General features: G+C 41.0%; 1 protein-coding gene across 4 annotated transcripts in view; it reads right to left on the minus strand.

The window, feature by feature from the left end:
- Nucleotides 1–13405, minus strand: part of NKAIN2 (sodium/potassium transporting ATPase interacting 2) — a 485175-nt gene extending 471770 nt beyond the window's left edge. For 3 of the 4 annotated variants that reach the window (XM_015858732.2, XM_015858731.2, XM_015858733.2), the window contains exon 1: nt 13004–13405. In XM_015858732.2, the coding sequence (XP_015714218.1) occupies nt 13004–13057 (54 nt within the window). In that variant the 5' untranslated portion in view covers nt 13058–13405. Of the gene's footprint in view, nt 1–11381; nt 11427–13003 lie in introns of those variants that run through there. The other variant, XM_015858734.2, reaches the window with a different exon arrangement.
- Between the last annotated feature and the right edge of the window lie 423 nt (nt 13406–13828).

The raw sequence follows: 13828 nt of genomic DNA on the forward strand, positions 1-13828 counted from the left end.
GAGCATTCTTTCTTAAAAGGACTTTATAGATGCATATCTTCCCCTTTCTAAGGCCAGCTTTTTTATAGTAGCATTACTTATGGCATGAGTTCTCCATTAAAATCAGTGTTGTATAAAGCATTCTTCCTTGCGAAATTAGCATGCTAATGATATCAAAACAAGAATTTTTATCACACTCCAGGAATATTAACTGAAATACAAGATTTCCTTACCTGTTTTTAATCAAAAATGATGATGTTCTAACTTTTGTGATATATTAATGCAGAAGCAAAACATGGAACAAAATATCAAGGTAGATCAATATTACAAAAAACAAAAAAAAAAACAAAAAAAAACCCTGCCAATCCAAAATATTTATGCAAATTTGTAAAACTGCTTTTCAGCTCACTTCCAGTTCATGTTGAGACAATTATTAATCAATATACTGTCAAGTACAACACAATTCTTGAGATTTTTTTCCTTGTCCCACACCATAACCTAAGATGCAATGAATTTCAATTGAAGTAAATAAATAGTTTTTACTTTTTGACCTTTAAAAAAATATTCGCTAAGCACATTTTGTCTCTATCAAATTTGATCTTCTAAAGGGATTCAGGTAACTGCATTAGCATACTGACCTTATACAAGCTCCAGTTCTGCTACCATGTGAATCATAACACTAGAAGTAGAATAGTTACCTATCACAAACCAAACACTTGGGTCAGGGTGGAACTCTATCTATGAGAAAGCACAAAATCACACCACTCTAGAAAAGATGTGCACAATTAGGAAGGCAGAATTTGCAGGGACCTCAACATTCATCAGGACAAGTTCCCCATGAATGCAGGTTGATACTTTACATGCAAACGTTCCTGGATGGTTACGCAACCCTTCCCTCAGCACAATCCTCTCAATGAATTTCCCCATCTTCAAAATAATCCAATTCCTGTTGGGTTATATGGATGAGAAACTGATGAATTTCACTGTGAAATCATTTAACACTGAAAGACTGGGGATGTGGCCAACTTCATGGCCACTGATATGTTGGTGTAAGAATGATGCCACTATTCAAAGCTTGCATGGATACTACACATACTGTCTTTACCAAACCGAAGCTACAGCTGGGCACTACCAAAATGAGGAGGAAGATGTTTATAAGATCAAACAAAATCTTATCCAAAAGGTGTATGGGGTGCCAAGACTGGAATCAAATTTTCCTCGAGTCCGGAAAGATGAAAAAATACAGTTTGCATCTCCCATACATTCCACTTGTGACAGACATACCTCCAAAGTGTCTCAGGCCAGCCTGTTCTCACGTACTTTTCTGGCACTTGGGATTGTCCTCATTTTTACAAAGATCTAAAATACCTCAGACCATTAAATACAACATTCCCCAAATCTCCTTTCATCATCCTACCTGTCCAGTTGTCAGAGCAAATACATTCCTCCACCCACCAAACCACTATTATTGAATGTATCAGTGCTTGCACAAAACATCAAGGCAACTAGGATATTCAGTGCAATCATTCTCTGGAGACCTCAAACTAAAAGGTAATAGGGAACTCTTTAATGTAAATCTTGATTTCCTTATTCATATAAAAACATACCAGCAGTGTGTCAAAAGCCAGCTATTTTTAAATGCTATAATCATGAAATATCAAACATTAACTGTTCATCTGCAGTTTTGTATAACTGTCTTGCTTTAAATTAGTTAGGAAACCACTTGGAATAGATGCTGCAGTTTTCAGAGTAATATTTGTTCACCTTCCAAGAAAAGTCAGGGTTTGCTTACACCCAGAAACCCAATTAGTTACCCCAAATATTGCAGGGCTTTGAACTCATTCAAGCTCTGAAAAACAAACCTAAAGCAGGAACAAAAGAAAAATCTACACAGAGCTGGACACACTAATATTCACTAAGCAGGTCTGAGCTGCACTCTGCAGATTTGAACTTAAAGAAGAACATCCAGCTCAACAGACAAAACAAAAAGAGGTGGTTCTTGAAAATACATTGTTGTTGGACCAACAAACTTCGCTGTTCACTGGAAATACTTTTTTCTGGTATAGTTTACATGAGCTCTTAACTGCATTTCTGTGGCAATGTGCTGCTTCTACATTCCTCTTTCATTCAGATTGGCCCAGTTCTCACAGAAGCAACAACAGCTGAAGCACCATTACACTATCTTGAGGGCTTTGGAGCAGTCTGCGGTCACCAATTTTTAGTCCTATTGTAACAAGAGTGGTATTGAGGAGTTTGTGTAAAATGCTTACAACTTGGAAATATCCCTTATGCGCAAAAATTCCTTGAAGCTGCACTAGGTTGACAGGGACCTGAGTACCTGACCTCCTTGAGAAGGCACTCAGTGTGATGTGAGGTGCTCAGATGTTGATGCCTTTTTCACTCTCCCATTACAAGGGCCAATTAAAGATTTCTGGGAGTTCAAAGCATCCTTACAGGTACTGCACTCTTAACAAGCATGTGTATAGTCCAAGATTCATCACTGCTTCATTCCTGTTTTACACCTGCACTAATTATCTGAAACCCCGAGTGCTCCAGCAGCCTGATTCTTTGCAGCACAGAGGGTTACATTCATAACTTCCATTATCATTGGGGGCAGTTATGTACATGTGCTGGGCAGAAAGAAGCAGCTGTCCACTAATAAGACGCTAGTCATGACAAATATAATACAGACATGGGACCCACATAATTGCCTTTATAAGTACACAGCAAAACAAGAATGATTGCAAATGCCAGAAGCCACAAAAACACAACATTCTCCCCCTACTTTTTTATTTCAATTCGCAAAGAGCAGCACATTTCTGCAGCAAATAGAGCTTACTAAACCAGCTGCCTTTTGTTATTGTCCTTATGCTTATCTGTGATATTTTACAACAGATACCATTTTATCGGTGTCCATAAATAACTTTTATTATGCATCTCCAAAAGCACAGTTTAGCACCACACAGAACAGACACCATCTCTTCCAGCAGTTGAGCCCAGGAACTTTCTTCTGTTTCTGCCATTATGACTCTACCTCTTGGTGATATCTTTCATTTAAAAAAAAAAAAAAATTATTAGACAGAAGCCCCAGTAAATATTCTAAGAAGCTGCCAGGATCAGAAACAGGCACTGCTGGCTATATTGATGAATGCTTAGTCCAGCTCTAGTTTTTTTTTGCTATTTTCCCCCCACGAGTGCCAAATTTAACACCAGCTCCACACTCACGAAAGTCTGATAAAATTCAAGACAATGAACTCTGTTTTCAGGATGCACTGAAGCCCATGTCTTATGTTAACACTACCAGTGCCATCATCTGGCTTGTCACCAGCTGCTGTCACTGCCTGTGACTATTACTAATACCATAAAACAAAAACCAGCTAGGACTAAAGGGCACGAGATAGGAATGACTTTAAAAAATAAAATAAAAAAACGGAAATATCAACTTCCTAGCTAATAGAGAAACAAACAAAAAAACAAACAAAAACCTGTATTTTAATTTTTATTTTATTTTATTTTATTTTATTTTTTTCAGACAAGCCTCATTCTTTTGCATTCCTTTAGCTGCTAATGTTTTTTGTTTGTTTTTGCTGTCACCTGTTCTATGAATTTGAATAGTGATGTAATGACATGTGACTGCCTGGTATTCAGTGGTACTCACAGGACCTTTGTCACTGCTGGCTCAAGTGCACAATGAGCAGTATCTTGAGTTTAATGTATTTGTGGCTTTGTGAATGCAGCAATGACATGCAAACGTTTTTTTTTTCACCTTTTGTTTCTGTGCTTTGTAATAGAACAGCCTGCCACAGAGATCGGGGCCAGAGAATAATGGAAAATGCTGGGCCATTGTGGACCATAGCAAAAGTTTGCAAACTTTATATTTTGTTTAATTATTGAAGAATGACTTTTCAAAGATCCAAGCATTGTTCTAAAGAGACACAGTAGCATCCATCTTCCTTTTCTCACAAAAGCTTTTTATCTTCAGATGAGAAAGAATATACTTGTTGAGAGTCAATTTGTGGTCTGCTATGAAGAAGTTTAAAGGAATTTTTAATTAGTAAATTGACCCATGGCATGAGTCATCTGGAAGGAATACATTAGTTCTTAAAACAGTGAAGTTTTCTTACATAAATGTTAATCAGCACCTTAGACTTGAGATCCTCTGTCTCCCAATACTCCCAAAATATTGTCCTTCTCTACATGGGATTACTCGAGAGAGAATCATAGAACCATAGAATCACAAGGTTGGAAAGGACCTGCAGGATCATCTAGTCCAGCCATCCTCCCTTTACCATACCAACAGAAAACCCCTAAACCATATCTCCTGGTTCCCTATCCAGATGCCTCTTGAACACTGCCAGGGATGGCGACTCCACCACCTCCCTGGGCAGGCAGGCTATTCCAGTGCCTGACCAGTCTCTGAGAAAAAAAAAAAAAAATGTTTCTTCTTATGTCTAGTCTAAACCTCCTCTGATACAACTTGTGGCCATTTCCTCGGGTCCTGTTTGTTCCCTGGTAGAAGAGGCCAAGCTCTTCCTCATCACAACATCCCTTCAGGAAGTTGTAGAGTGCAATAAGGTCTCCCCTGAGCCTCCTCTTCTCCAGGCTAAACAATCCCAGATCCCTGAGCCATTCTTCTTAAGACTTGTGCTCCAGACCCCTCATAAGTTTTGTTGCCCTTCTATGGACACGTTCCAGGGCCTCAATGTCTTTCTTGTAGTGAGGAGCCCCAAACTGAACACAATACTCAAGATGCGGCCTCACCAGAGCTGAGTACAGGGGGATGATTACCTCTCTGCTCCTGCTGGCCACACTATTTCTTATACAGGCCAGGATGCTGTTGGCCTTCCTAGCCACCTGGGCACACTGTCAGCTCATGTTCAGCCAAGCATCAACCAACATCCCCAGGTCCCTTTCCTCTTCGCAGAAAGTAAATGTTACTCAAGGTAAGGAGGGATAGCACTCTGACCCTTGTTCCAGACCTCTAGCATGACTTCTATTAATGCAGAAGAAAAGTTATGCATTACAGAATCAAACAAACGTCACCCATGTTTATTCTGCATTCTATTTGCACCCTTGTATATTTTGCGTATTCTAAATAACAGCTCTGCAGACTGTCTTTGCTTCCTGAGCACAAAGACATGACCAAAAAAGAGCAGACTGAACTGTGCAGTGAAGTAAACAGAAGCGTGTGAAGAAGAGATGCAGGCATTACATTACTGACTGGGCAGCAACTTAAAGTATATAGCCAACAGAAAGAGGCAGCCACCTTCAAAAGGTGGTCCAGAGCCTACACGTAACATGATTAAATGAGATAAGCACAAGTCTCTCTCCTGCCACCTGCGAACAGCCCTGCATTTTTGCATTCTGAAAGGTGATGTGACATATGACTGGCAGTATCACTTCAACACCTCTTTCAGAAATAAATGAATTAACTTCATATGCTTCCTTCTGCAGAAAACTCTATTATTGAGATTTCCTTCATAAGCAAAGAAGGGTGACTCAATCTGTTATGGTACGAATACAGGAAACAATAGACTTTTCCTATTCTCATCCATGTAACTGGTGACTTGCCAGTTCCGTATAACTGGTGACTTGCCAGTAGAAGTGCCACCTAAAATCCCAATTGAGGGGACAAAAAAAAGTTGTGTTAGAAGCAATTGCTGCAAACAGCATGAAGAAATCTGAGATTTGTTTATGTCATACACAGTATATTTTTACTGATTTTAGCAATCAGGAACATAATCAGTATTTCTTACGTATGTTATATCATTACTTAGGCAGCAGGAAAACAAGTTTGTGTATGACAAGTAAATCTGTGCCTTGGCTGAAAGAAATTTTCAAGGTAATCAGTTATAAGTTAACATTTAAGTGGAAGTTAGTAAAGTCCTAAAACTGTTAAACTTCTCTCATAATTTATGTATGAATTAAAAATCAAGTTTTTATTAAAAATGTATAAGTATAATCTGTGGTAAATAGAACTATTAGCTATACATATTTACTTTTCAGTGAACACAGACATCGGTAACTTTTCCTCTAAATGTCATTTCCATCAGAGGGTCACACAATGATACAATGCTGAAACTACTCTCACATGCCATCCAGTTGGTACATATACATCTGGGCAGAGGGGACAAAGTAACAGCTTGTGAAATCTCTGCTTGTCACAGTGGCAAGAAAGTGTCCTTTCAGCTACTGTGTCCATTCCACTTATCAAGCCCTAGAACTCAACAACATCCCTCTTTAATTCACTATAACATAAATATATACACACACACACACATATATAAGTAAAACAAACAAACAAAAAATTATCTGGATAAAATGAATTATTTGATGCTTTAAAATTATTATGTTTTCAGCACATTCTTTATAATCACATCTTATTTACAGTTGTTTCTGGCTTCCTCATTCCTGCAGAAAGCCTATAGAAAATTATCTAATAATTAAAGTAAGCATAAGTTAGTTTAATCAATTTGATTTTAGCATCAGTGAATGGTTACAGAAGAATAGAAAGTGATGTCTTGTTGATTTGTTTTCTAGAGGATCTTAATTGAAGTGTGCCCAACAGCTGACATTACTCTGGTGAAACCAGGCTCCTTTATTTCCTTCTACGCACAATGGAAACAAATGGCATTCCAAGGCAGCGCTTCTCAGTATGGATATCATGTACAGTCTTCACCCTAAATTAGTCAGATCATGTATATCCTTGTCTCAGTACAAATACAAAAATACTCATTATTGTCATTCTCCACTAAATGTCACTTAAATTAAAGAAACACACATAGTCCTCAGAGGAATTCACTTACTCATCTTTTCCCCATACAATGTCTCAACCAACCTGCTCACATCATCAAGCACTTTTTGCAAGCCTTACATGCTTCACTTGCATTGTATGCATTCCCACTGTTCAGGATAGGAGAACCCTCAGTCCCAACTCAAAACGTAGGTGTAGGTTTTTTTTGTTTTTTCTTTTGCTTTCAACAGTTCTGCTATGGAACATATTTCTTTCTGTTGACTACCAAGTGATAGATTTCTTTCCACTGACTACAGAATGACTATGGAGTTATTTGTGTCTTTAAAAAATTGCTTACTTAGTTCTTCTTGCAAAGAAACCAAAAAGCAAAACAAAAATCCTTCCTGCTGCTCATCATTCAAGCTGCTAGCTCAAGTCTCTGTCAATATGAAATTAATTCCTGTTGCCAAAAACTTGCCTCATGGCTATATAAGAACAGTAACTCAGCTAGATATTCTAGGTCCCTATATCCAGGTAGTCTATTCACCATTTCTCAATCTATTTAAGCCTTTCCCTCCCACCCATCATTGCAGTATCTGAATGCTGAGTCTGCTCACTGAACTCTAAATGAGTTCAGTGTTGAGAAGCAGTGAATTAAGATTTGCTGTTCAGCTGCTTTGAAATCTCTTACCTATGCAACTTAAAACAAGAAACTCTGTTTTTCTTGAAGTGCATGGCTGATTATTCACAATTATTACCCATTCACATTTCTACAAAAAAAACCATACTGAACATTTCATACTGAAAGTCAGTCCACTAAAATTGAGTGATGTAATGGATTGAAACCTTTGACATCCACTTTCTGTACATGTCACTATTTTTTATCTCAAGTTATCAGAAATAAATAGCTTAGTTATGAATCTTTGGTATTTTATCTCAAAAACAGAACAGAAAAAAAAACAAACATTGTTTACTTTTCTACCAAGGTCTTAAACCGAAAAAGGTTGCAACATATTCTTTTCATAGCAACAAAAGGTGTTCACTCGCTGAATTCATGAGCAATTCCCTGTTTTATATATTCCCAGCAACACCTCAAAATCAACTTAGTATTATAGCTTTCAAACCTACACTTGCTGAAAATCTGCTATTCATAAGACTGTTTCCTTTTCATTGCTACTATGATCACTGTGTTTTCAGATACAATGAAACTAAGACTTTCACTTTCTTTCCTATCAAAATTGAAACAAAGCAAGCAGTGGAATTTTAAAGAAGGCACAGACAGTAGCTGTTGACAGTCACAATTTCAAAGGTAGGCAGGGACTTAAACACAAGTACTATCCAAAATGGAGAAAACAATTATTTCTACACTCTTGCTAGACTGATAACCTCCAGATCAACAGGCTAAGAGGAATCACACTTCCACTTGTAAAGCTCGTTTCTTTAATTTCCCTGATGCTAACAGAAAACGTAGGAACACGTAAATGTCATCACAATTTTCCACTGCAAACACTTTTCTCCTAAAGCTGCCATTGAAAACCATTGGCAACGGTGACAATGCAGCACAATTAAAAAAACAAGCACACAGAAAAAGAAACACAACGCTCCCTGAAACTCAGCACTTGGAAGCAAACACCAAAAGTTTCCCCACTGCAAAAACAAAAATTAAAAATAATTAAAAAATCTACATGCTAGATAAGGTCTTTTTTCTTAGAGTGAAAGCGCTCTAGTGATAAACAAGGTGTAAGAGTCTATATTAAAAAGAGTTCTTGATTATATAAAGCTACAAATCTGTAGAGTAGCTGATGCTAGAGAATCTCTGCTACGAATGTCTTCATTCTGATTTCTGAGGGATCCTGGCTCTAACCTGGCAAACCTCGCCCAATGAAGGTTCAGAGATAATTCAACCTGCAAACTGTTGAAACATGAGTCTTAACACTCAAGCAAGGCTATTTGTAGTATAAAATAGCAGCAAGCATTGTAGGTAGGTTTGTGAAATAGATGAGAACCTGCCAAGATCCCCATTTTTGAAGAGTATGACCTTGGTTTCAAACAATCAGATTACAAACCAACAAAACCTGATGACACTGGGAGGGAAAAAAAAAACAAGCAAACAATAAACAAAACCATAAACCCACCAAAACAGTAAGTAAATATTCTGACCACTGCTGGAAAATAAATAAATAAATAAAAATAAATAAAAATAAATAAAAATAAAAATAAACAAAACACCATACATAGATATTTGCTGCTCCTGTTTAAAACATGATGAAAGCAGATCAACTGTGCCCTCATGTGCAACCAGGTTATGGATATGGGTAAGTACAGAAATCACCTCATATGATACAGTTTTTGAAATGCAGTACTTGAATACACTCTTAATTCATACTGTTCATTTGTGGAAAAGTACAAAACAAGTACATTTCCATGCAGCTTGTTAGACTTCTGATCATTTTTTTCCTTAGCTCAAAGCAAAACTAAAGACTAGGACAAAAAAACTTGGGGCCTTCACTGTTCTGCTTATGCATCTCAGACGGTGGCTTCTGGCAGAGACAGTCTGATGGGGCATCAGGTGAGATTATGTCCCTGAACTATGAGCTGTTGGTAAGGAAAAGGAGACTTCTAACTTTGCAAATCTTTGCCTGTGGAAAGCACCAATTTGTAGAATTTGGGGAAATCGTGACTGTTATAGTACACGCTTCCTTAGAGCATCAGATTAAATCCCTGAGAATCACCAGCTGAGCCTTGATACGTATGCAGCTTGGTTACAAATTTAATTGGCTGTAACACTTAGCTTCTACATCGGAACTGAGTTACAATTTACATTTAAAAAGAAATAAAATAAAATAAAATAAAATAAAATAAAATAAAATAAAATAAAATAAAATAAAATAAAATAAAATAAAATAAAATAAAATAATGAGACCTCGCCTGATGGACAGAAACAATAAGATTTTTAAAAGTTTTCTTTGAAAATATTGCCTTTTCTCATCATTCCGCTTGGAAAGAGAGATTCTAAGCTGAGAAAATGCAGTACTTCGTGTGTTTCTTTTTGGCCACTGTTCCATGTTTTCCAAGCAGCCACAGAGGACGCTAGAAGTTTCTAACTGGTTTCCATGGGATTCTTGAAGCCTTTCAGAAAGCACTGAATCAACTAGAGTCAGCAGGTTCACCTTTGCTGTTCTTGCTAATAAAAAGCCTGAACAACAGATATTAATGTTACTGATTGAAGCTATTAATACAAAGAGAGAAACCCAAAAATAAGGAGATATAAAGAACAAAATGGTGCAGCAAAAGATTCTCTCAGTGTAACCAGGATGGCTTACATACAACAAAAGCAGCAGAGCTGGGTTCTCTTCAGAAGGACAAAGGACAAGAGAGATCAAGATTAGTATATTTAAAAAGTGGAAGGACACTTTGAAATCATTAACACTGCATACAGAAAGCAATGCCTTGTTCCCAACATCAGCAAAATTAACTGTTACTTGCTGTTAATTCTCATTGGCTTGAAATACAGAGGAAATGAGCTGTCGTAGGTTGTTTTCCAAAGTACAAATGAGTGCACAAATAGGAAGGTATATGTATATTAATAAGCAGGGGAGCAATGATCAGTATGCCCTTGAGAGAAGAAACATTCCTTGAGCTTTCTGATAATCAGATTGTAGAGTATGTCGCATCAGCTAGGAGCATATTAAATGCATTTATGAAAATAATTTTGCTTGTGTGAAGACTGCCCTAAGTTGATGAAGCTCTACTTCTGAATCAGGATTTGAAACAATCACCCTTTTTTGTGCATTCATGGACATCTGCATCCTCTATGAATATGATATGTAACAATGTCTCCAGTGAGCTGCAGGATCCCTCAATACTACTTCTTGTTATAACTACAAAGACCAGTCACACCACCACACCCTAGCACTGCAGAAATGGAATATCTTTCCACAGGAAAAAAAGAAAAAGGAAGAAAATTTTCCTTTAAAAGAAATATTTTTGTTCCTCAAATCAAGGTATACTTTTTGCTTTGGACAATCATTTAAAAACTGAAATCCATGTCTTAGTAATAAAAGATCATCCTGTTAAAAGTTCTAGGTTTTTTTTTTTAAGTATGCTTATCAGTGCTCGTCAGCCAGATGACATCTTCATCCTTTGTTTTCCATGGGTATTAGTGTGGCTGCTAATTCCAGGGTGAACCTTAGCAGCGTTTACTCCATTAAGCAGACTTTGCCTAAAAAGCAGTGATAATTGATCAATCAACCAACCACAGGCCTATGTGTGGGAGTTAAGCCTCTTCAAATTAAACTTGTGATCTGATAGTATATGGCAATATATAGAAATACAAGTAATAAAGTGCAAAGAGGTTTCTGTTATGGCTTTTTTTGTTTCCATTTTTCCCCCCCATGTAAATGATTATTCCTGCTTTGGACCTTTCTAAATGCCATGATAGAGGCCAGATGCGACTCAGAGATGTGTGTTGCTGCTAGTATGTTCTTTAAACACCCAGGAAACCTTCCCAGGATTGCTTTCAGTTCATGAAAATGTCTTCACATTATAAGTTTGCTCAAGCTAGTCCAGAAGGCAATTCTAACTTCAGCTATATATATATATATGACACTGCAGCTCATGACCACTTATAAAAAGCTTACAGTAATGCTACAGTTCTACATCAGCTTACCTGCTTGTCCACCTGCTGGTATATTCCCATGGGGTGTTTCTGTTTACATCTTCACCACTGTTGGTTGTTTCGTTTTTTTTTATAATATATTTTTATCACCATGAGTTAGCAAATGCATTTGCCTTCACAGGCTTCCAAAACAATAACATTTGAACATCTCAGCACGTTCCACCCTCGTCATAATCTCCTGGCTACTGACTGCATTTGAAACACAGCATTTTAGCCACAAAAGGTACTATTTAAGCCTTTTTTGTTCTCTTTGCAGAAAACGTGAGAAGTATGCTTCTAAAACTTAAATAGCTCTGAAGAACTTCAGTGATTAATTTTACGTTTCTAAATTGCTGGAAAAGGTTACATTCCTGCCATTCCACTTGAGATTCACTACTTCTATTTAAGATTCATTTTTTAGACAGTGTGCATGAATAAATCACATCTGATAAGGTCCATTCAGCTACAAAGAATCAGATAACTCAGGTGGAGAACAGAACCTATAAATATAATGCTTTCTGGAACACAAAGGGATTAAGGGCTGATTACAGCCAGTAGGCAGACCACAGGCATTTTGGGTTTCTGATTTGCTAACACCTTGTGCTTTTTGTACTCATTTTGGTCCCTGAAACCTACCAGGTTTTCTCTTCTGTAGTTCTCTTAGCACCTGTCTGCAGGAGAAGGATTGGCAACAATGCCGGTTGCTATTGAAACCGACCAACAATCCTCAGCTCTACTATTCAGTACGAGGCAGAGGGATGGGGTAACGCAAATTATTTCCTTTCCGTGATAAGGTTAACTGCTTAACAGAGGTGCTGAGTGCACCTGTGCTGCCAGCATATCCACGCTAGCTCTAAAGAAAAGAAGAAGGAATGGTTTCAGCTATGTGTCACAGCCTCCAGATCCATAGGAATGCCATACGTCATGTACCAGACTGGATGACACTAATCCAGGTACATGTTACTAGAAGAGACGTTCCTGCAGTTCATTAACTTTAAATGCAGTCACTTTGAAAGAGCCACAGTACCAGCGCATGCCGCGTATCCACCTTGGAAGCGGGTCTATTTTTAGGCAGTTTCTTTGTTATTGTATTTCAGCGCCCACTTTTCAAACTCAGTGTAGTTTCGCCTGGCAGCGGAGCTCACAAATGCTGCCACATGTCCCCTTGTATATGTGCTTATAAATATATCATCGGTTCCGTTCCGTACCAGCCTAACGATCAAATGTTAGCACACACCGCTAAGTCTGAAAGACACGAAAATACACATCTGCAGAAGAGCGCAGACAGAACAACTTCCCACGCACACACCTGTACATCACACTGCCCGCCAGCCACGCACCACGCGTGACACGGCCCCAGCCACGCGGCGCACGACGCCGAGCGCCAGCGGCAAAGCGGGCACCAAGTTGAGCCCAGGCTGCCACAACTGCTTGACTTTATTAACTCCGCCGCACGCCCGCCCTGCTCGAGCCGCTCCGAACTACCTGTAACGCGGCCCCGCCGCCCGCCTCTCCCCGCGCCGACCCCAGCACGCGGGCGGCGCCCCCGGACACCTCTCCGGGCACGGGGGAGCCGCCCGACCTCCCCGCCGTCTCCCTCCCTTCCTCCGCGGGCCGCCCCCGCCTGCACTCACCAGCTGCGCGCCGCACACCGCCACCAGCGTGCACCGGCCGCTGCAATAGCCCATGGCTCTCGGCACCCCGCGCCGCCGTCCCGCGCCGCGCCCACTCAGGCGGCGGGAGAGCAGCACCGCCCGGCCGCCGCCCGGCTCCCTCCTGCCGCCGGCGCGCCCCGGCCCGGGACCCGCATGGGGGCGCGCCCGCCGCCCGCCCTCAGCCGCGGCCGCAGCGCCCGCCGCCTCGGCGGCCGCCGGCAGCGGGGCCGGCCGCCCCCGCGGAGGGCGGCAGCGCCGGGGGGAGGGCGGCGGCAGGTGCCTGTAGGAGCAGCCGCGCTCTGCCGCTCAGCCCCAGAGGCATCTGGGCTTCAAAGTTTGCCCCCTCAACTCCGCTCGCAAACCATCCGGGCTCGCGGCCGGCTGCGGCGGGAGGGAGGCGGGGGGAGGGAGGAGGGCGGAGGGACGGGGAGGCGAGGCAGGCGGGCGGGCGGCGGCGGCTCGGAGCTCGGTTCACGCTCAGAGAGCGGTTTCCCTCTGCCCGCGGCAGAGGCGCACCCCCACCCTCCTTCCTTCTCGTTCTCCTCCTCCTCCTCCTGCTCTTCCTCCCGGCAGGGCTCTGCAGCCCAGCAGTGGAAGACCCGGGGGCGCGGCGCAGTGCCGAGCCGGCCGCCTCTCTACCGCTTTGTCTGCTCTGGCGCGGCGAAGGATGCTTCGCGACACCCCCGCACCCGCGCGCCTTTGTCTCTGCAGGACATCGCTCCGCGCCCGCACGTCCGAGGCTTTCCCGCACCCTGCCTGGCCTGACACGGACCGACGCACCCTGTCCGCCCGCACACCGCCCCG

This window comes from Coturnix japonica, chromosome 3 (genome assembly GCF_001577835.2).
Source record: "Coturnix japonica isolate 7356 chromosome 3, Coturnix japonica 2.1, whole genome shotgun sequence".
Lineage (NCBI taxonomy): Eukaryota > Metazoa > Chordata > Aves > Galliformes > Phasianidae > Coturnix > Coturnix japonica.